The sequence below is a fragment of the Adelges cooleyi genome, unplaced genomic scaffold (genome assembly GCF_023614345.1).
Source record: "Adelges cooleyi isolate 19-005CV unplaced genomic scaffold, UGA_ACOO_1.1 ACOO_flye_CR_arks_rails_tigmint_CR_PRNA_108, whole genome shotgun sequence".
NCBI lineage: Eukaryota > Metazoa > Arthropoda > Insecta > Hemiptera > Adelgidae > Adelges > Adelges cooleyi.
In genome coordinates, this window is record NW_026095761.1 from 7,788,118 (window position 1) to 7,808,393 (window position 20,276).

General features: G+C 32.1%; 2 protein-coding genes and 1 long non-coding RNA gene across 4 annotated transcripts in view; all 3 read right to left on the minus strand.

Moving 5' to 3' along the window:
• The window catches only part of LOC126840826 (uncharacterized), a 33,436-nt gene extending 21,178 nt beyond the window's left edge, over positions 1–12,258 (minus strand). The window contains exons 1-21 of the mRNA XM_050576787.1: positions 11,660–12,258; positions 10,847–11,002; positions 10,463–10,768; positions 10,207–10,387; positions 9,892–10,130; positions 9,610–9,787; positions 9,349–9,538; positions 8,892–9,169; positions 8,632–8,819; positions 8,381–8,551; positions 8,078–8,306; positions 7,627–7,998; positions 4,269–4,711; positions 4,051–4,206; positions 3,628–3,945; positions 3,355–3,535; positions 2,764–3,002; positions 2,501–2,693; positions 2,221–2,422; positions 1,868–2,142; positions 1,427–1,614 (exon numbers count right to left, since the gene is read on the minus strand). Of these exons, the coding sequence (XP_050432744.1) occupies positions 1,427–1,614; positions 1,868–2,142; positions 2,221–2,422; positions 2,501–2,693; positions 2,764–3,002; positions 3,355–3,535; positions 3,628–3,945; positions 4,051–4,206; positions 4,269–4,711; positions 7,627–7,998; positions 8,078–8,306; positions 8,381–8,551; positions 8,632–8,819; positions 8,892–9,169; positions 9,349–9,538; positions 9,610–9,787; positions 9,892–10,130; positions 10,207–10,387; positions 10,463–10,768; positions 10,847–11,002; positions 11,660–12,120 (5,144 nt within the window). The 5' untranslated portion in view covers positions 12,121–12,258. The remainder of the gene's footprint in view (positions 1–1,426; positions 1,615–1,867; positions 2,143–2,220; positions 2,423–2,500; positions 2,694–2,763; positions 3,003–3,354; positions 3,536–3,627; positions 3,946–4,050; positions 4,207–4,268; positions 4,712–7,626; positions 7,999–8,077; positions 8,307–8,380; positions 8,552–8,631; positions 8,820–8,891; positions 9,170–9,348; positions 9,539–9,609; positions 9,788–9,891; positions 10,131–10,206; positions 10,388–10,462; positions 10,769–10,846; positions 11,003–11,659) is intronic.
• A 680-nt stretch (positions 12,259–12,938) lies between these two features.
• On the minus strand, positions 12,939–19,212 carry LOC126841709 (endoplasmic reticulum aminopeptidase 2-like). Of its 2 annotated transcripts, none has more exons than XM_050578318.1 (3): positions 18,715–19,212; positions 13,297–13,467; positions 12,939–13,231 (listed from the first exon to the last, which is right to left on the minus strand). In XM_050578318.1, the coding sequence occupies exons 1-3, from the start codon at positions 19,182–19,184 to the stop codon at positions 13,126–13,128; spliced, it is 747 nt and encodes a 248-aa protein (XP_050434275.1). In that variant the 5' UTR covers positions 19,185–19,212; the 3' UTR covers positions 12,939–13,125. The 2 variants fall into 2 exon arrangements, with proteins under 2 accessions (XP_050434275.1, XP_050434267.1); XM_050578310.1 differs by lacking the exon at positions 18,715–19,212 and adding an exon at positions 13,635–14,139.
• LOC126841734 (uncharacterized) lies at positions 18,078–18,544 on the minus strand. Its single transcript, XR_007686243.1, has 2 exons — positions 18,377–18,544; positions 18,078–18,312 (listed from the first exon to the last, which is right to left on the minus strand). It is a non-coding gene; the product is annotated as an uncharacterized LOC126841734 (long non-coding RNA).
• Positions 19,213–20,276: the final 1,064 nt, after the last annotated feature.

The following is a 20,276-nucleotide window of genomic DNA, read 5'->3' on the forward strand; positions in this document are numbered from 1 at the left end:
GGCAAGTGACCGTGCTAAGAGATCCTACAGAGTGTATTGGGCTAGCTGCACTTGTGTGGGGCTTAATCTGAAGATCTTTTGATGAACCCGGCCTCACGAATTCGTGGATGTCAATATAATAAGAATCAAACCATTTCTGATTTAATTCGACCTGCTTGTATACAGCGTCATAACTTTTTTGCAATGTACTTGGAATTCCTGATTTCGATTTTATTTCATTCAACTGAAAAATATCAATTCACAATTAATGTAAGATTAGTTTTTTAAGCTTTAAATGATTAAGTTTGATCTCATTCTGAGTAATTTAGAAAATATATTTTTACTATTGATATGTCTTTATCCAGTGACACTTTTGATGCTAATATTGAGTAAATTGTCTCAGCCACGCTTTCGCCATCAGGTAATTCTTTACTTATACGATCCCAGTTATCTCGAAGGAAAACTAGTAGAGTTTCAATGCCCAATGGCGTGGAAGACAGTGAATTAAAAACAGCTCTGTAATCTTGGGGCCGTATCGGACCGTTCGGTCCTTTCAAAATTAGTTCCACGTAACTGCAAACATTATTAATTAGTTATATAAAAATAATGAATTAATAAATTATATAATGAATATGCGATAAGTAAAATACAGCCCTAAAAGACCTGGAATATCTTCGGCCAGTAAGGGATAGTTAAATATAGAAAATAATTAATAAAATAACACAAAAACCATTTTTAAAAACCATACATTGTGAGGTAGATATATCGCATGTATTATTTAGACGTATGCAGGTTATAATTAGTTATTAAAAACTTTACCAAATTTACACGGAAAACAAAATTTCCAGAAATCTAATAATAAGTTTAATAATAAGAAATTACAACAATGACTACTGCAATGATGTCAACATCATATTTCAATACAAATACTAGACCTAAATAACGATTATTTTAATTATGACTAAATTTAATAAACAACTGATTGCTGAAGAAAGAAAAATAGTTTGCGTTACTTGGTATTTATAATAAAAATGTTATTGTATTAATAATAAAGTTGAGATATATTTAAATATAATGGTTTAAATGGTATTTTTAAAGGCCTTTAATTATCATAGCTTCATAATTTGTTAAAATATTAATTTAAATATGTACTGAGTAAATGCCAAACATTTAGTTTGATACAGTATAGGAATATGAATGACTTACCTTCTTAATAAAGATTGATTTTGTGTACAAGCTAATGCGTTTAGTGCCGAATATCGTTCAGAAGCGGATTGTGTATTCAAGTAAACTTGGAAAACTTCGTTCCAAGTATCTGATTCAGGATGAATGTTCAAACCTACGCAAAAAGCTACGTGTTTTTGATCATCCGGTATCCTATGACAATTGTTTAAAATTATTAGTAAGAAATAATAGTCATCAGTTAATAACAAAAGTAGGAACTTACTTTTCACCTTTCAGCCATGCATTGAAGTAACTAGTTGCCGGTATCACGCAAGTCGGTACATTTAATTTACAAGCCCAAACACTGAATGTGTTCCAACCGGCATTGATGGCGTACGTTTTATTTTTTTTCTCTTCTACTTGAAGTTGTAATTTGGTGAAGATTATTAATGCCTTATCACTAACGTAATTCTAAAGATAACAATGATAAAATAAATTAAAAATGTTTTTTTTCAAATGTAACACTGTTATAGATCAGCTAAAAATAGTTATTACTACCCAGTTGTTGTATTTTATTTATTAAGTCAAAATAATGGAACTAAAAAAACTAAGTTTGTGGCTGATTATAGTTCTTAATATAAAAAAAAATGTTTGTCATTTTTGTAAAAATAACTAGCCAAGTATTTGCATAATAATTTATTTTAATACATTTTATTCGCCTCACCTCAATTTCTGAGTACAAAGGACTGCGTCTCATTCGATCCAAAATATAATTAAAACTGTTCATCACTGAATACCAAGGTATGACATCATTTTCCTTATCCAGATAATTTGTAAGTTCTAAAGGTACTGTGTAGTTTAATCTTCCCGCTCTCGCTAAATTAAAAGAGTCATCAACCAATTGAGCTCTGTTTAAAACGTGTAAAACTTCTGGTGCATTTTTTAGTTGTTCTATTAACGCCAACCAATTGTTGTTTTCGTAGTTCACTCTGTAAAATCCTTTTAAAACGATATAAATGTAAGCACTATTTAGTTACATTTTGTTGCTTTTTAAAATATTGGGTATCAATGTTTTACCAGTAGACTGTAGGTTGACAATATACCATTTGTAAGACATCACGGGATGGTCAGGTTTAAGAATATATTCATCATCTTTGGGATTCAACCAGAAAACAGGAGTTAAATTATCAAAAGTTGGTTTCAAATCATTTGCTATTGTAACACCAATAAACCATTTAGTGGAATGATTAACAAGGGGTTCGTCGACTGTAAACTTTTCCTAAATTAGAAAAAACATTATTTTATTTATAATATGCTATTTGACTTGACAAATATAATATGATTAGAAAAGTGTTACCTGTGTAAATCTGTACCCATATTCAGAAACAGCGTCGTGCGCTTTTGTCACATTTACCACCGGATAACCAGATTGCTCGGTCCACGTGCTCATGACTTCGTTTACAGTATGGTCTTTAACTAATGTTTGTTTGCATTTAGCCAATGTTTTTTCAAATGCATCCCAAAGATCACTCGGTCTTACCGATTCCTCCCTTAAAAAAAGTTAGTCCACATAAACTCTGAGTTTAAAAACGCTGTAAACAGCTATATAATGGTACTTACATATGTTTGGTCAAATACAAATTCAAAGCTTCTTTAAAAACATCTTTTCCAACATAACTGTACAACATTCTTAACACTGAGCCTCCTTTATTGTACGTTATATGATCAAAAGTATTATCTATTTCTTCAGGAGTGGACACTTTGTTCGATAACGCATGCCTTGCTATCTGATCGTACTCCAAACCAGTTTGATGTTGTTCAACAACAAAAAATTCTGGCGATTGCCAATCAGGTTCTACCTATAAATTTTAAGCCAACTATAAGAATTCATGTTTTTAGACAAAAATTATAAAGTAAGTAACTTATTTTTGTATAATATAGAAGCATTTTATTCTCAAAGATTATTAGTGTTAGAAAAATGCTCAATATCTAGCTAATTGGTAATAAATATTAATGAAAAGTGTTTTTTTGAAAACACTTTATAAAAAATCTTTATTCTAAGATAAAAATAGTTTGTAAGTGTTTTATTACTAAATAAAAAACGATTTAACTAAAACCATTCAGATTAAATGTTGTATTTTTTTATTTTACTATCATAGAATTTAAATATTATACTTAAGTGTTAATTTATGATTATGAATAAATTATTACTGTTGCTGTAGCGAAGTATTCAAAAAACGTTGCAAAACCTTCGTTTAACCAAACGTAATCCCACCAGTCGCATGTGACCAGATTACCAAACCATTGATGAGACAACTCGTGCTGTATTATTTTAGTAACGGCTCCTTTGTACAGCGTTGTCGAATCTTCAGGCAATAAAAGTAATCTTTCCCTAAAATACACATCATCGTATAATTAAAGACAAAATTGATCAGAACGACTGCATCGAAAACATAATAATCATATGTAACCGCAAAGCATTACCTAAAAGTGTTCATTCCCCAGTTTTCCATAGCTCCGAATCCCAGATCGGGTAAGGCTACCAGATCCAATTTTGGTAATTCGTATTTAATTCCAGTAAACAATTCCATTGCTTTGAGTAGTTTAGGAGCAACATCTAGAGCATATTTAGTCTGTTTTAAATAATAGTTATCGTTGCGGGTGTACACATTCACTTTCGAACTCGAATCCCAACTAACGAAATCACCGACAAAGAACGCTACTAAGTATGTTGATATTGGGGGTGTCTGCTGAAAATGGTACCATGTCAACCTACGGCCAGAATCCAATGCATAAACATCTCTGCGAAAAAAAAAAGTTCGAATAGTTATGATATGTTTTTGAAATTCAAACGTTACAGAAATCTTTTAAATAATCGTTTTAGTCAAACTTGATATTTATACTTACTTTTGATCTTTATACAATAGTGGCATGTTTGACAATGCAATTTGCTTGTCAGGAACACCAACTGTAATATTGAAGGGCACTTTATAGTGCGGTTCATCGTAACAAGGGAACGCACTTCTCGCATATGTTGCCTCAAACTGAGTAACGGCTAAGAAACTGTAAAACAACAACACAGATATTACTTAGTGTTACTCGATTTTGTATTATTCAATACTTACTTTTCTGCGCCGGTTTGCGATTGGCTGTACGAGCTTTTGTAAAATCCGGTCATGTCGTTTCTGAGTGAACCATTAAATCTGATAGCTATCATGTATTCCTCATTTGGTGGTAACATATTATCCAACACAATCTTTACTTGTTCGTCTTCTTGAATGAATTTCCATTCTTTTACAGTGATCTCACGACTAGTGCTAACTTTGGTGACATTAACTGACGTGATTTGTAAATCTTTTGAATGCAAGATCACTTCACCAGTGATCATTTCAGTTTGAATGAGTATTTCTACTAAACCGACAAACGAGGCATCTTTATTTTCGAAATTCGGCGATATAGCTAGAGAATATGACTTTGGAACCGTAGCAGTGGGTAAAAATGTATTAAATCCATTTAAGCCCTGAACTAAGGCGTAAAAAGTAAGAAATTTGAACAACATTTTGAGACACTAAATAGCGCAACACTACTAAAATCACTATCGTCAACGAACGACGAACCGGCTTAAACTGTATACTTGTGCCGCAGCTGAATATGTTTTATCTTATTCGAATGGATGAATAATGCTTAAAAAGGTTTGTCTTTATCTACCAATGGGTTATAAGTATTTAATTACCAAAACGTCTCCAACTCAGTGTAAATAGTATTTGAATGACGTTTGTTTATTCATCAACATATTCTCAGAAAAATACTTTGAGTAACCAAAACGGATAAGTATACTGTGTACTCGAAAAAATTGCAAAAAAAAATCCATTACTCATTTTAAATATTTTTAAACGAATGGCCATGATTAATAGCTTATCGGTTTTACAGAATAATAATTTGAAGATACAAACTTTTTATCATATCTAAAATACTTATTAAATACCTATAAAAAATAATTAAAAAATTAATCTTTATGTTTAGTTAACAAAATATTTTTTAAAGTTTAAAACTTCTAATTTTTATCACATAAACCCTTAACTATTATTATTGCTTAATACTTTTAATCCTAAGCGATGGTATCAAATTAAGGAAAATGCTATTTAAATTATAACACATGTAAATCTTTCTTTGTTTGAAATCAAAAGTTATCAAAAATCTTATTGTTAATTGATTCTACAAATTAAGTTTAAAACAATCATGTTTAATCGAATAAATGATTTTCTTGTAAGAACTCCATTTGCTATAATTTTTTTATGACATAAAAGTAATCTTATTTTGATTTTGTATTATCAAGTTATACTATAATGAGTCATGCAGATAAGTACATAATATTATGACATTTATTAATTTATTATTACTATGATATTATAGTAATTCATAAAAATTATTGTGTGTAAAGCATAGATTAGATTAGCCTTGCATGCGACAGCGACAAATTGTTTAAGTATAGCAAAAACTAAGCCACCGGTTTTAAGCAATTTTTATTTTAGTTGAATATTGAAAGTTTATTTTAGATTAAAACGATATTAATAATGTATTTTAAATTACAAATAAAATAGTTGCCAATAAAATTAAACAATTTTAGTAAAGAAGACAAAATACATTATTTAGGAATTATGAAGTATTTTTTAAGCTTTTATTATTATTTTTTTTTGTATATCACCTTTATGTTTATTTTAAATACAGTTTTAGTCTCGAGAGTATCATTTAGTTGTAATATGATAGTTTAGACCATTTTTTAATTTATTAATAATTTTTTTTTAACAGAATGTCTCTTATAAATTTAAATAAAGACTTTGTTTTCAATTTCTAGGTCATGTTTGTTTTGTACACTGCTACACTTATTTCAATTTCCAATTATCTAATAATTACAGGCTACATTAGGTATTCATTATATTATTATTGTTTTGTAGATAAATAATTTGTACTCAATTGAATACTGACAATTTGTTAACAAGCACAGCGTTCGTTATATGCCAAATAAGTATCTGTATTTTACATTTTGTAATAATTAAAACAACTATTATACTACTTACTCCACTAATACTACAAAATATATTTCAACAAGTCACGTTATCCTGAGTTCGTTGTATATGTATACATTTATTATATTATTTGTATTTAATTTTTTTGTTATCTAAATTAAACATACATTTATTATTTAATTTTCACCAGCTCTTAAAGACATTCATACTACGAATACTATATCATGATATTTTGTTACAACTTTGTTTTTTCTTTATTTTTTTACTATTTATATGATACTTGGTTTGGTATATATTATACAACTTGCTAATGAAAATATGATAAGAATACTATTTGCATAGTCCGTTACTATAGGTATCTATACTATGTGTACGCTGTCTAATATTAGATATTCCTGTGCATTACATACAACTTTAATAGATACTTAACGGGTATAATAATATAATACGATGTATGAAATTATATATTTGGAATAGGGTATAAAAATGTAAGTTTCCATATTTTTAAAAGAAGAGTTGAATGTATCTTTGTGCCAAAAAATCGCCTTCATCAATTATTATGAAAAAAGTATTATATGGGTAGGTTATAAGTATATATAAATTTGGTCACACCTAAATTTATATATTTTTATGTTTATTTTTAATACTACTAATGTTTTATAGCAATAATAAAATACTATTAAGGTAAATACTCACAACTGTGAGTATTTATTTTTAGACATAACACAAACTGATATGCTAAAAACCCAATTGTAAAATCGCGATAAGCAAGGTACATAATTTTGACCGAATCCAGTTATTTGTATTTTAACTGAGCTCTAAGTAAACCGGTAATTGGAATTTCCAGAGGCAATTTCACTGGCAAACATCATTATTTGCTTTATACACATGATCATGATAAATTTAAAAAAGTTTTGCTGATAACGCATGGAATGACCCTGAATAATCGTTTTACACGCATTAAGTATCGTTGTTAAAAAAATATTGTAAAGACTATAGTGTAAATTGTATTTAAAGTAGCAGGTTGGATGCCATTTTTTTTCTGTTATCATTCGAACTTACCTTATAATATTGACCCTGATAAGATATTTTAGCATAGACTATTGTTTTGCGATGACCAACTTACACAATATACTTGTTGAACCATACAGTCATAATTATTATGGGACCAAGTTAAACTGCGCAGTAAATATTAAAAAAAAAATACCACAAGAAAAATACAACATCGTGTTTACAAACAACAGCTAGACCTTCAAATAAATTGCGTTTGCATCGTTTGTTAAAAATTCAATGCATAAACGCAATTAATGCGTTTTAATTTACAATACCTAACACATTAAATGTATAGTACCTATTTTAATAAAGGACACATATTTAACGGGCACACATCTCGATGGATTTGGACAAAAATTGATATTAACGTATCATTAAAAAAAATTCACTTCAATAGTTTTTATTCAAAAAGTTTTAATACAACAAACAAAATAACCAATTTTAGTATAAACAAGCTATTGTAATGCGAGTTACCCGACGAAATTTCTATGTCGTCATAATCTTCAGTAGTGTCTTTGTCATACGGCACTGTTGTAGCATTTGTCGTATATTGTGCTGTGGTTGCGTTAGTAGTAAAATGTGTAGGTTGGGTCGTCCTATGTGTTGGAGCAAGAGTCGTTGGCTCGTCGGGCAACACTGGCACTCCCAACCATAGATTGACTGAATCGTGATACTCGTTGAACCAGTAAATATTGAGTTCGACGAGGCGATAAGATCTCTCAAAAGACTTCTTAAGCGATTGTGGTAACTCGGGAACGGACTTCAGTTTGTATAGCTGCAATTTAAATCAATAAAAACAAGCAATTATATTATACCTGAAAGAGAATATACAGTTCATTAAGTCTTAGTCATGCCTTGATTATTTCTCTGTCGAGGGACACTTTTGAAGCAAGGGTAGCGTATATGAATTTAACAACTTCTTCACCGTCAGGTACTCTTCTGACGATTTGTTCTAAATTATTCATAAGGAAATCGGTGAGTACTTCAATGCCTATGGGTGTTGAGACCATGGCGGTACATATGTCCCTGAAGTCTTGCAACCGTACTGGACTTTTTGCACCGTCGAAAATGAAATTCAAATATCTTAAACACAACAATAAGCGTTTAAGAAAAAAAATGTTCTACGAGAATTAGTTTGAACATGTGCCATAATATACCTGTTAAGCAGTCGTGGATTGGACGTGCACGTCAACGCTGTTTGCGCAGATTCCTTTTCCGAGATAGAGTTAGTGCTGGTGTACACATCTAACATATCATCCCAAGTCGCCGACATGTTACTAGCCATCACACCCACACAGAAAGCAGCATCCTTGATATCCGCTGGTATGCTGTAACGGGATTGTTCAAAATCAGTTATCGTACTAAAGTCTTCTGCCGCAATAAACGATTAATCATTATTGTTGCTCACTCTTTTCCCGACTGCCACCTCTTGAAATACTCCAAATTGTTCCTAACACATTTTTGACTGTTTAGAGAACAAGCCCACGCAGAGAATACATTCCACTTGATTAGCGCTTCATATTGGTCTTTATCGTATTCCTGTACAGACGTTTCCGCTTTCACATAAATTATTTCGGCCAAGTTACGCACATAATCCTGTTAAATATTCAGACATGGGCTATATTTTTCTCAATTTCCAGCTAAACATTGAATTTCGGTAATATTAACCTTTAAATAGTCATAACCGTCCACGCTGCGTCTCATTCTTTCCAGTAAATAAGAAAAACTGAGTATGGACGAATACCAAGGTATGGCGTCTTCTTCTTTTTCTAAGTACTTCGACAGCTCCAACGGTATAGAATAATTAAGCAGACCAGCTCTTGCCAAGTTGAAAGAATCGTCTATAAGCTGGGCCCGATTGAGAACGTGTACTTCACGATAGGATTCGTTTAACTGTTGTATCAAAGCCAACCAATTGTCACTGGCGTAATTCACTCTGTAAAAACCTATTCAGGAAAAAAGGGACTAAATAAAAACAAATATGCTAATTCCAATCCACGAACTCATTAGACCATTCACAATGTGTCATGAATGTCAAAACTGTAGACAATTCAGTACTAAATATTTTGTGGACACCATAAATTGGGAATGATCTAATCGTTAAACACCATGTGCGATCAACTACCAGACGATTGTAAATTAAAAATGAACCATTTCGCATTGTCTTTCATCTTAACGGTCATGTTCTTCGCCATGTCCATCCAAACTGTTGATGTCAAATTTTCAAAGTTTTTAACTTTATCAGTTGTATAAGTCAACCCGATAAACCATTTCGAAGCGTCCGTACCGTTGGTCGGGTACACTGTGAACTTTTCCTAATGTGCAAATTTCAACAAGTTAACAAAACTAGCCCATCATAATTTGACGACTCCAATGCTTCACTAACTTGAGTAATAGTAAACCCCTCGTTTGTGTTCTTCACGTGTACGACAGGATATCCCGGTTGTTCGGTCCATGACATCATGAAATAGGTAAACGGCACACGTTTGTCCAGTTCAAATCGGTTATCAAAGTAATAGTTGTCAAAAATCGCCCACAAATCTCTCGAACTTGCCGAGCCGAACCTAAGCAAAATAACACCAGTTAATTCAACCGTTCATTCTGAATGTACAAACTTGTGGAACACTGTATCATACGGTTGGATTTCACTAAAATCATTGTGCCTTACTCGGATTGATTCAAATACAACGTCAGCGGTACTCGAAAATTGGTCTCTCCGACAGTGTTTTTTAACATTCTCAAAACAGCTGCAGCTTTATTGTACGTTATTTGGTCGAACATGTCGTCGATGTCTTCTGTGCTTAGCACTGACCAACTGACAGGATGAGCTGGTAGCTGATCTAAGGCCAGTGCGGTTTGGTGTTGTTCAATTACAAATAACTTGTCCATGCGCCATTCGGGATATATCTGTAATCACAGTTAATTAGGTTAACACGTACACGTACCACGTACTACGGTTGGTGCGATTGAATTTTTGGCTTACAGATTGAATGATGAAGTATTGAAAGAATACGGCGAATCCTTTTTTTAACCATACATCTTTCCACCAGGAACAAGTGACTAGATTGCCGAACCACTGCTGAGCCAGTTCGTGTTGAATCATTGAAGTGACTTTGACTTTAGCTCTGGCCGACGAATTTCCATTGACAAACAGATACTTCTCCCTTTAGTAACAATAGTTTAATAATTTATTGTTCACAACGTGACGACAAAATAGTCAAGTTAAAAAAGTCGTATACCGAAAGGCACTCAAGCCCCAATTCTCCGTTCCTGAGCCCCCAAAGTCTGGCACAGCCACAATGTCCGTTTTGGGCCACTCATATGGTATCCTGGTGAAGTTTTCCATGGCATCAAGTAACATTGGGATTTTCTCGAGAGCATAATCTATTTGAGTAGCGTATTTACTACGCGTGTAAATGTTAACGGTTAAGTCGTCTGGCATCTCATTCGTATTTCCATCGAATTTACCAACGAACATTGACACCATGTACGTTGAAATCGGTGGAGTAGTTTTGTAGCTATCGACTATCCAATTAGGATATCCACTATAATATAACGAACAGATACGAAAAAGCTTAATAAACATTTAGTATTTTTCAAGTACATTGTACAGTGTAGCTTACATGAATACTGTGGAATTGAGTTCCATATTAGACAAAGACATTTGATGGACTCTCCTCGCGATACTAATGCTGAACGGTGTTCGGTAAGCAGGTTCGTCGTAACATGGGAACATTCTCCTAGCGTACGTAGGCTCTAATTGTGTTGAAGCTGCCCACCTAAGATTGGGAAAATCATAAAAAAAAATAGATAATTTTTAACAACACTGAAATTTATTTATGTAATGCTTTACATATTTTCTTTTACAAAAATCTGAAAAGAATAAAACGATAAAAAATTGATCACTCTACATAAAGTAATTTTTTACAACCAAAATCATTATATTTCATCAAAAAGTTATACCCTAAAACTTATACAATTATGATTTGACATGATCAAAATAATTTCAAAAAAATATTTTGTCAAATATTGTTACTCGAGTGACTAATATTACACAACTTTACCCAATAGAGAAATTTGTATTTTCTTTGTCACCTTACAATAAACACAGATAAACGACCGAATAATCTTGATCTCTATGTATTATTATTATATGTTGACTATGTATTAAAACGAAATATTTTTAGATCACACTTTATTGTCTTTGATGTAAATGATAACATTTACACACAATGCACGTTTTGACAAATTTATCATTTTAAACCTGTAAAGTATAAACTTACCTCGTTATGGTTAATTTATATATTTACAAACATTATAACGATGATGACCAAATTTGTGTTATTAGGCTCGACAATAATATGTGCAGTACTATGTCGTTACAGTATGTCTCACAGGATTCAATCGATATTATTAAAAGGTTTGCCGGTACTCACTGTAAAATACCGTCCACTTTGTATGAACTCTTATAGAATCCGGTCATATCAGCCCTGAGCAACCCTTGAAATGGAATTGTCACCCGGTAATTTCGACCGACCAGCAATGGCTTTTCAGTGTAGATCTTCAATCGTTCATAGTCTGTGAACTGTTGACCAATTACGCCGATCGGTGTTTGAGTAATGCATTCCTCGATCTTGATTTCGCCCACTTCGATTTGCACGGCGTTCAATGTTATCACTTGGGTAATCCGCTTCACCAGTATAGTGATTTCCACGTAGCCGACAAACGGGAAATTAGGCGGTGGTCTATCAAAGTCGGGGCCACATCGTAAAAGGTAAAAAACCGGCACGGTATCGCCGGGTAACCGGTATAGATCTTCTTCATTGTCGGATTGACATTTGCCTGAAGTAAAAACCCCAAGTATGAATAATATGATTACCGCGAATAGTCTGAACATAACGGAATACGCGCTCGCATGAGTGTAGTTGGAAAACGTAATTAAAACAAAATAAACGCCTAAAATTAAGTTGTAAATTACAATAATTTTTAAATGGGTTAGCAATCTCAACGAATGTTATCTTTCTGAAGTGTTTTGACGGGTTGACACTCGTTACCTGAATGCCGATGAAAAGCGTACACGTACTATCATTGTTTAAAAAAAAAAAAAAATACAAATGTATAATAGTTTTTTTACGATGACTTAAGACGCGTCACAATAAAATTAAGCTAATCAGACTACTTTAAGTGTGATGTGAGCCGTGAAAAGTACTCACCATAGTTATGTGTAAACATCTTATTTCGGGTTCTACATAAAATTAAAATTAAAAAAAAAAGCTGAACTTATCTTGTGCGAGAACTTTATTGAGAAACGATTAATATTTTATATTGTTGATATTATTGGTTTATGATAACTATAATGCGATACATAAACAAAAGACCGTATGTTGTCTAATTTTCGCTGGAACACTGCATCTATACTGTGCCTCATTGTGTAGTATTCGCTTGTCTATCAGAGTTTATATTATGTAGGTAAGTGTATTTCAGAAATTTATGGGACTCTCTCCTTCTGTACTGAAGTTGACGTTAAAATCTCCACTGATTAACCAAGGCAGAACGTGATAGTTCTACTTATTCTAATTATTTATTTTCTTTAACCTTACTTGTATATAATAATTTTACCTGTATTTTTGTAAAATACAGTCCATTTTAGTATGATATATTATATGTAAATGTGTAACTAAACTATAAACACAAGAATACAAAATGAACACAGGATGCAATTATTAAATTTTGTATATTTTGGTGAAAATAATAGTTAGCGTTTTTAGAAAATATTACCTATTGTTATTAAAACAAAAACAAAAAATATCATTTCAGTTTACAAATTGAAAGGAAAAAATATAATATAATATTATTTTGCTAAAAATGAATAAAATGTTAGTGTATTGTGCTGGATGCCTTGTCAACCTCTTGGAAATTCGCCCACGTAAAACGATACTAAGTTGGTGGAAATTGGAGGAGTCGTTTCAAAACGATCGTACACTTTACTGCCCGGGTCGCATTTACGTCTGTGTAAAACAAAATAAAATGTACGTCTTATCATATTTGGTATAAAATTGTGGCGACCACTTACCCGACACAATCTCCATAATAATCGGTCTTGCTCAGCGGCATGTTGGATGATGCTCTTTGGTAGTATTCCCTCATTACCGATATCTTGAATGGAACTTTTATAGAGGGTTCGTCGAAACACGGGAATGCACGCCTGGCATATTTCGGATAAAAATGCGTTATGGCCGACCATCTGTATAAGAATACGGATTAATTAATAATGTGATTTTCCTGGGACAACTATATTGTCCCGAGACAATATAAAAAAATTGGACAACACTTTATAATCAACGACGAACATTACATTTATGAATTTTTGAAATTAATTTATTAATATTATTCCAAAAATGTAATTCATACCTAGTGTCTTTCCTTTCGTAGATGTGAGAGCTCTTGTAGAATCCCGTCTTATCGTCCCGGAGTTTTCCGGCAAAAGAAATTTTCAAAACGTACTTTAGACCGCTCACCAAATGTTCCTTGACGTGGATTTCGAGTTGTTCGTTTTTGGGCACCTCCACTATGTTGGCCACGGATATGGGCCGACTTGACTGTACATCGCTAACCGAGACGTTGACGATGCTAAGATCTTTCGAATTCAAAGTGATGACTTTTGTACTGTGTGCCTTAATGACAATGACAATGGTTACATCGCCTTGGAACGTAAAGTTTGTGAAGATCGGGTTGATGGTTAAGTCGTACGACTCTGGACCGATGTCGTTGGGCAATTCGAAAACGTCCATTTTGCCATCGCCATTTTTAACCGATCCGTGGATTCCGAAAACGGAATTGCAAGCTATTAACAAAATCACTGGAATAATTGTGGCCGTCATTGTTCTGGCAGAGTCTTCAACTGTATGTAAACTGCCTTAGCATTTGAAATCCTTAAATACCTATATTTTGAATTGTGCACTTGTCTAATCTTCGAAAACTCTTCAAAATTCTCAAGGGTTAACACATTCCAGTGTTTGAATTTTAAATACTTAAGTACTTATGAATTTGAATTTTACACTAATCTAATCTACAAAAACTTTTCAAAAAACTTAAGAATGGCATTACCGTTTTCGTTCTTTGGTGTAAAAAAAAAATTATTCGATAAATTGACTAATAAGAAAATGTTACATCAGCGGATTGGAATGCATTTTATAAGAGTTATACTGACCTGAAAAAAATATACTCGTTTAAATGATATCTTTTCAATAGTTTAAAGTTTAAGAGGCCAGATTTCTACTTTATAATAGACAATTTTAAAAATGTTTACTTTTGAATTTGAATTCTTCACTTATCTATTTTACGAATACTTTTGGAAAAACTCAAGGGGTGACAATTAAAGAATGTGTTACTTAGAAATTCATCTACATATATTTTGTAACATAAATTGTATAAATACATTATATTGCTAATGCCTTAGCCTTTGCAGCAAAAAAAAAAATTGATGAATTTACTAATAAGAAAATGTCACATCAGCGAGTTTAAATGAATTTTATAGGAATTAATTTCCAGACAAAATAAATAAACTCGTTTACATGATATATGTTTAATAGTTAAAGTTTAAAAGGTGAAATTCGTATTTTGTGACAGAAAAAAAATGAACAATATTTTATTATGGTAAAAACTCTAAAATTGTGAAACTGTTAATGCGTCTTGTTAGAGTGATAACTTTGGTATTTTGTTGACTGATGTTTTTTACTTAAGAGGATTGTTGATAAATATTTTTATCTAAGAGATTGAAGACGGACGGGTTTTAAGGAGTTTATGTAGCAATAATTAAGAAAAAAAGTATTTTAATAAATTTTCACGTGCTAATTTATTAAAAGAGTCGTTTTTAAAGTCTTTAATGTAATATTTTCAACTCCCAACAATTTTTTCAATGATTTATCGCCATTTTGGTTATATTTTCCACCTAAAAGCCTGACAAAATTACTTCAGATTTAAATTCTGTAAGTTATTTGAGTCCTTTGACTAATTTACTAGGTTAGGTTATGTAGGAAACCTTTATTCCTACTTTTATGAGCAACACTGCTCATTTTATTTGTATTGCTTAACACTTGGCCAGTTTCTGAGTGATGCCTAAAACAGACTTGACCACAATGTAGATATTACTACGTTGATAGGCTGACGTTCCTGAGAGGGGACCTGGAATTTGGTCCTTTTTTTACGGTTAGGTTTTTGCTGGGAATATCATTCCTTTTTTTCTAGCTTCAGCATCGTAAGTTTCGTCTGGGGTTTTCACGAGGCAATGGAAATAATATGTATGTCGAATAGATGAATATTCATGCACGTCACTTCACACATTTAGAACTACCCTCCATAAAGCGCACTGATTTTGAATATGGAAATTTCCAGATTTTTCCCTTTAGTTACACTATAAGATAAGCTACATAAGTTTAACCTATGTTTCAAATTTCAAAAACCCTTCTTAAGAGGTAGCATATATTGGTCTATAAAAAGATACATTAGCATGCTTGCTGGAACTTAGCCTCGTGCATTGCCATGCGCTCATACTGTGTTTATTTTATTGGAAAAACAAAAGTATATAATATAATTTAGACAAACAAATAAGTAAAAACAGTCAGACCATCAATTGTGTTGACTAAACTCATAACGACTAAAATTCAATTTTGTAAAAGTTTTCAAAATGTATAGAAAGTAGGGAATTGAATCAGTTTAATATTATTTTGAAAAGGGTAATGTGATTTATACATTTTTATGAATTTTTTCATACGGCAATATACGGGTGACTTTTTTACATAGTTAAAATATTGTGAAAATACAAATGTTCAAAAATGGTCAAACATTTTCCTTGTAAACCAGTCTCAAACCATGTAGAAAATTGACATACATTTACCTAACCTAACCTATTTATACAAATTATATACTAAATATTGGTATGAAAATAATAGATTTTATCGGAATGGGGGTGGGGGGAAATGTATGTATTTTGTTTTATTTAGCTCCACACCATTAGCGTGTTGCTGGATATATGTGCAATGTGCAGTGCATACACATTTTAAAATTTTAGTAAATTTAAATGATATTAAAACATTTTGACCCAAAAGCAGGCGAATCTGTTGTGACTGGGCGAATGCCGTTCACACTGAATATCATTTGATCTTACTGTCGCGAAGGCGAACGAATAAATATATATTATATATATATAAATATAAATACAGTTAATTTGCTGAATTTTTAATATATTTATTCCACCTCACATAGTGCCCCCCCCCCCCTAAAAAAAGTCTAAATAGAACACTGACTACATAGTCACATAAGAAATTGTTAATAATTTAATATGTTGCGTAGTATTCTTAACTCTAAAATTGTTAAACACTCATTATTGCCACTTGTTAGATTGATAACTTTGGTATTTTATTGACAAACAATTTTTACTTAAGGGGATTGAAGGGGACGGTTTTTAAGGAGTTTTATATAAACAATAATTTAGAAAAAAAAGTGTTTTAATTGAATTTTAAAAACTTAAATACTTATGAATTTGAATTCTTCACTTGTCTAATCTAATAGAAGCTTCTCATAATACTCAAGAAGGACTTAACTCATAATGACTAATTCAATTTTATAAAAGTTTTAAAAATGTATGTGTAGTCAGAAACTATAAGTATATTTTTAAAACCACTCATGGTCATCATATAAAAAAAAGTACATGTAATTTTTTAAAACAGCCAGAAAACGTAAAATGTTGTGTTTAGCCAAGTCATTGATTAATTTGAGTAAGATTTTATTTGAGAGAAAATGGAAAGGTGTACTGTCTGGGCATTATTTCTTTTAAATAATGTTGCTTATGCAACAATAAGAGCTTTATTGCTACCTACTACATCGTCACATAAGTCTTAAACATTAATTATTGTCAGTTATTAGATTTATAATTTTGATACATGAAAGAGTGAGACATAAAACAGACTTGAACAAAATGTAGATACCACTACTTTAATAGGCTGACAATCTTGAGTGGGGGCCTGGAATTTTTTTACGGTTAGGTTTGTGTTGGGGATATTATTCTTTTTTTTGCTGGCTTCAGCATCGTTAGCGTCGTCTACGGCAATGGAAATAATATGTATGTCGATTGGATAAATATTCATGCAGGTCACTTCACACATTTATAACTACCTTCCCTAAAGCGGCACTACTTTTGAGAATATGGAAATTTTCAGATTTTGCCCTTTACTTACATTATAAAATATGCATTTATGCGAAATTTTACGTTTTTACCTATATGGTAAATGACATATAGTTTAATGATAAGTGAGTAAATCAGTCAGTAACAAAAATGCAAACTTTGAAATCCTCCCTTTTTAAAGAGGATTAATATTAAAGGCTCATTTTTTTACAGTGTCCTAAGGTACTTAAGTTTCACCTATACTTTAAATTTCAAAAGGCCCTCTTAAGAAGAAGCAGAGATAGTAGGGTGAAAATATCTGGGTTAATTTGTCCATATAAAGATACACAAGCATGCTAACTAGAACTTAGCATGTTGTGTACAACACGATCAAAACTGTGTTAGCAACACCATTTTAAATACATAGATGCGTTTTAAAAAGATATTACTAACAGGTACATAATTTCTTTTTTGAAGATATTCCTTAACTTACTAAGTTTGTTTATGCAATTTTTGTAAAAAAAAATATTGTCTAGTATACCCGTAAAAGGGTAACTTTTTTATCGAGGGCAAAATGTTTAGCAACTCGAATTAAGTCGATTTTAGTATGAGATTTTTTACAAAATGTATTATATGTAAATGTATAACTAATTGTAAACTATAAACACAGAAGACAAAATGAACACAGCAGGTAAGTGATTAATTTCGTATATTTTGTTGTAAATAATCATTAGCTTTTTTAGAAAATATTACCTATTATTATGTCTACTATTATAATTTATACTATAATAAAAATGTTATTGTATTTTTCTGGTTGCCTTGTCGTCCTCTTGGTATTCGCCTACGTAAAACGATACTACGTTGGTGGAAATTGGAGGAGTCGTTCCAAAACGGTCGTACACTTTATTGCCCGGGTTGCATCTCCGTCTGTGCAAAACAAAACAAAATGTACGTCTTATCATATTTGGTATAAATCTTGGCGACTACTTACCCAACACAATCTCCATAATAATCGGTCTTGCTCAGCGGCATGTTGGACGTTGCTTTTTGGTAGTATTCCCTCATTACCGATATCTTGAATGGAACTTTTATAGAGGGTTCGTCGAAACACGGGAACGCACGCCTGGCATAAGTCAAATCAAATTGCGTTTTGGCAGACCATCTGTATAGGAATACTGATTGATCAATAATGTGACTTTCCTGGGACAACTATATTGTCCAGAGACAATATAAAAAAATTGGACAACACTTAATAATCAACGACGAACATTACATTTATGAATTTTTGAAATTAATTTATTAATATTATTCCAAAAATGTAATTCATACCTAGTGTCTTTCCTTTCGTAGATGTGAGAGCTCTTGTAGAATCCCGTCTTATCGTCCCGGAGTTTTCCGGCAAAAGAAATTTTCAAAACGTACTTTAGACCGCTCACCAAATGTTCCTTGACGTGGATTTCGAGTTGTTCGTTTTTGGGCACCTCCACTATGTTGGCCACGGATATGGGCCGACTTGACTGTACATCGCTAACCGAGACGTTGACGATGCTAAGATCTTTCGAATTCAAAGTGATGACTTTTGTACTGTGTGCCTTAATGACAATGACAATGGTTACATCGCCTTGGAACGTAAAGTTAGTGAAGATCGGGTTGATAGTTAAGTCGTACGACTCTGGACCGATGTCGTTGGGCAATTCGAAAACGTCCATTTTGCCATCGCCATTTTTAACCGATCCGTGAATTCCGAAAACGGAATTGCAAGCTAGTAACAAAATCACTGGAATAATTGTGGCCGTCATTGTTCTGGCAGTCTTCAACTGTATGTAAACTACCTTAGCATTTTAAATCCTTAAATACCGATATTTTGAATTGTTCACTTGTCTAATCTTCGAAAACTCTACAAAATTCTTAAGGATTAACACATTTCATGCCGCCGTCAGGTTACTGCATGTCCACTATACGTTGACACCGGTCATAGGCGCCTGTTTACTGATGTCAACCACGTGTTACAGACAAAATAAATATATTCGTTTAAATGATATCAGTATAATAGTCTAAGTTCAAAAGACGTGATTCGTTTTTTGTGATAGAAAATATAAAAAAAAATTAATAATATTTAATTATTGGAAAATTAAAAGTATATATACTTAACTCTACTATTGTGAAACACTAATTATTACCACTTATTAGATTGATAACTTTGGTATTTTGTTGACTAATATTTTTTATCTAAGAGGATTGTTGACAACTATTTTTTACTTAAGGGGATTGAAGGCGGACGGGTTTCAAGAAGTTTTATGTCGCAATAATTATAAAAAAAAGTATTTTAATACATTTTGACATGCTAATTTATTAACAGATTCATTTTTAAAACCTTCAATGTATTATTTTTAACTTACAATTTTTTCAATGAGTAATTGCCATTTTGGTTATATTTTTTACCTAAAAGCCTGACAAAATTACTTAAGCTTGTCCGATTTAAATTCTGTAAGTGATTTCTTTGACTACTTTACTAGGTTAGGTGTTACGTAGGAAACCTTTATTCCTACTTTTATGAGCAACACTGCTCATTTTATTTTTATTGCTTAACACTTGGCCAGTTTCTGAGTGAGGCCTATAACCGACTTGACCACAATGTAGATATTACTACTTTGATAGACTGACGTTCTTGAGTGGGGGCCTGGAACTTGGTCCTTTTTTCAAGTTTAGGTTTGTGTTGGAGATATTCTTTTTTTTGCTGGCTTCAGCATCGTGAGTGTTGTCTGAGGTTTTCACGAGGCCCTGGAAGAACCATGTCGATTGGGTATTCATGCAAGTCACTTTACACATTTAGAAATACCCTCCATACAGCGCTATAATTTTGAGAAAATGGAAATTTCCAGATTTTTTCC

What these genes read in the sequence shown, in the direction of transcription:
- LOC126841709 (XM_050578318.1), bottom strand. Translation starts at nt 19,184, where the DNA reads ATGACGGCCACAATTATTCCAGTGATTTTGTTACTAGCTTGCAATTCC. An exon ending in TACGAAAGGAAAGACACTAG is followed by an intron (nt 13,468 to 18,714) that starts GTATGAATTACA and finishes ATTCTTATACAG; the next exon opens with ATGGTCGGCCATAACGCATT. An exon ending in TATTATGGAGATTGTGTCGG is followed by an intron (nt 13,232 to 13,296) that starts GTAAGTGGTCGC and finishes TGTTTTACACAG; the next exon opens with ACGTAAATGCGACCCGGGCA.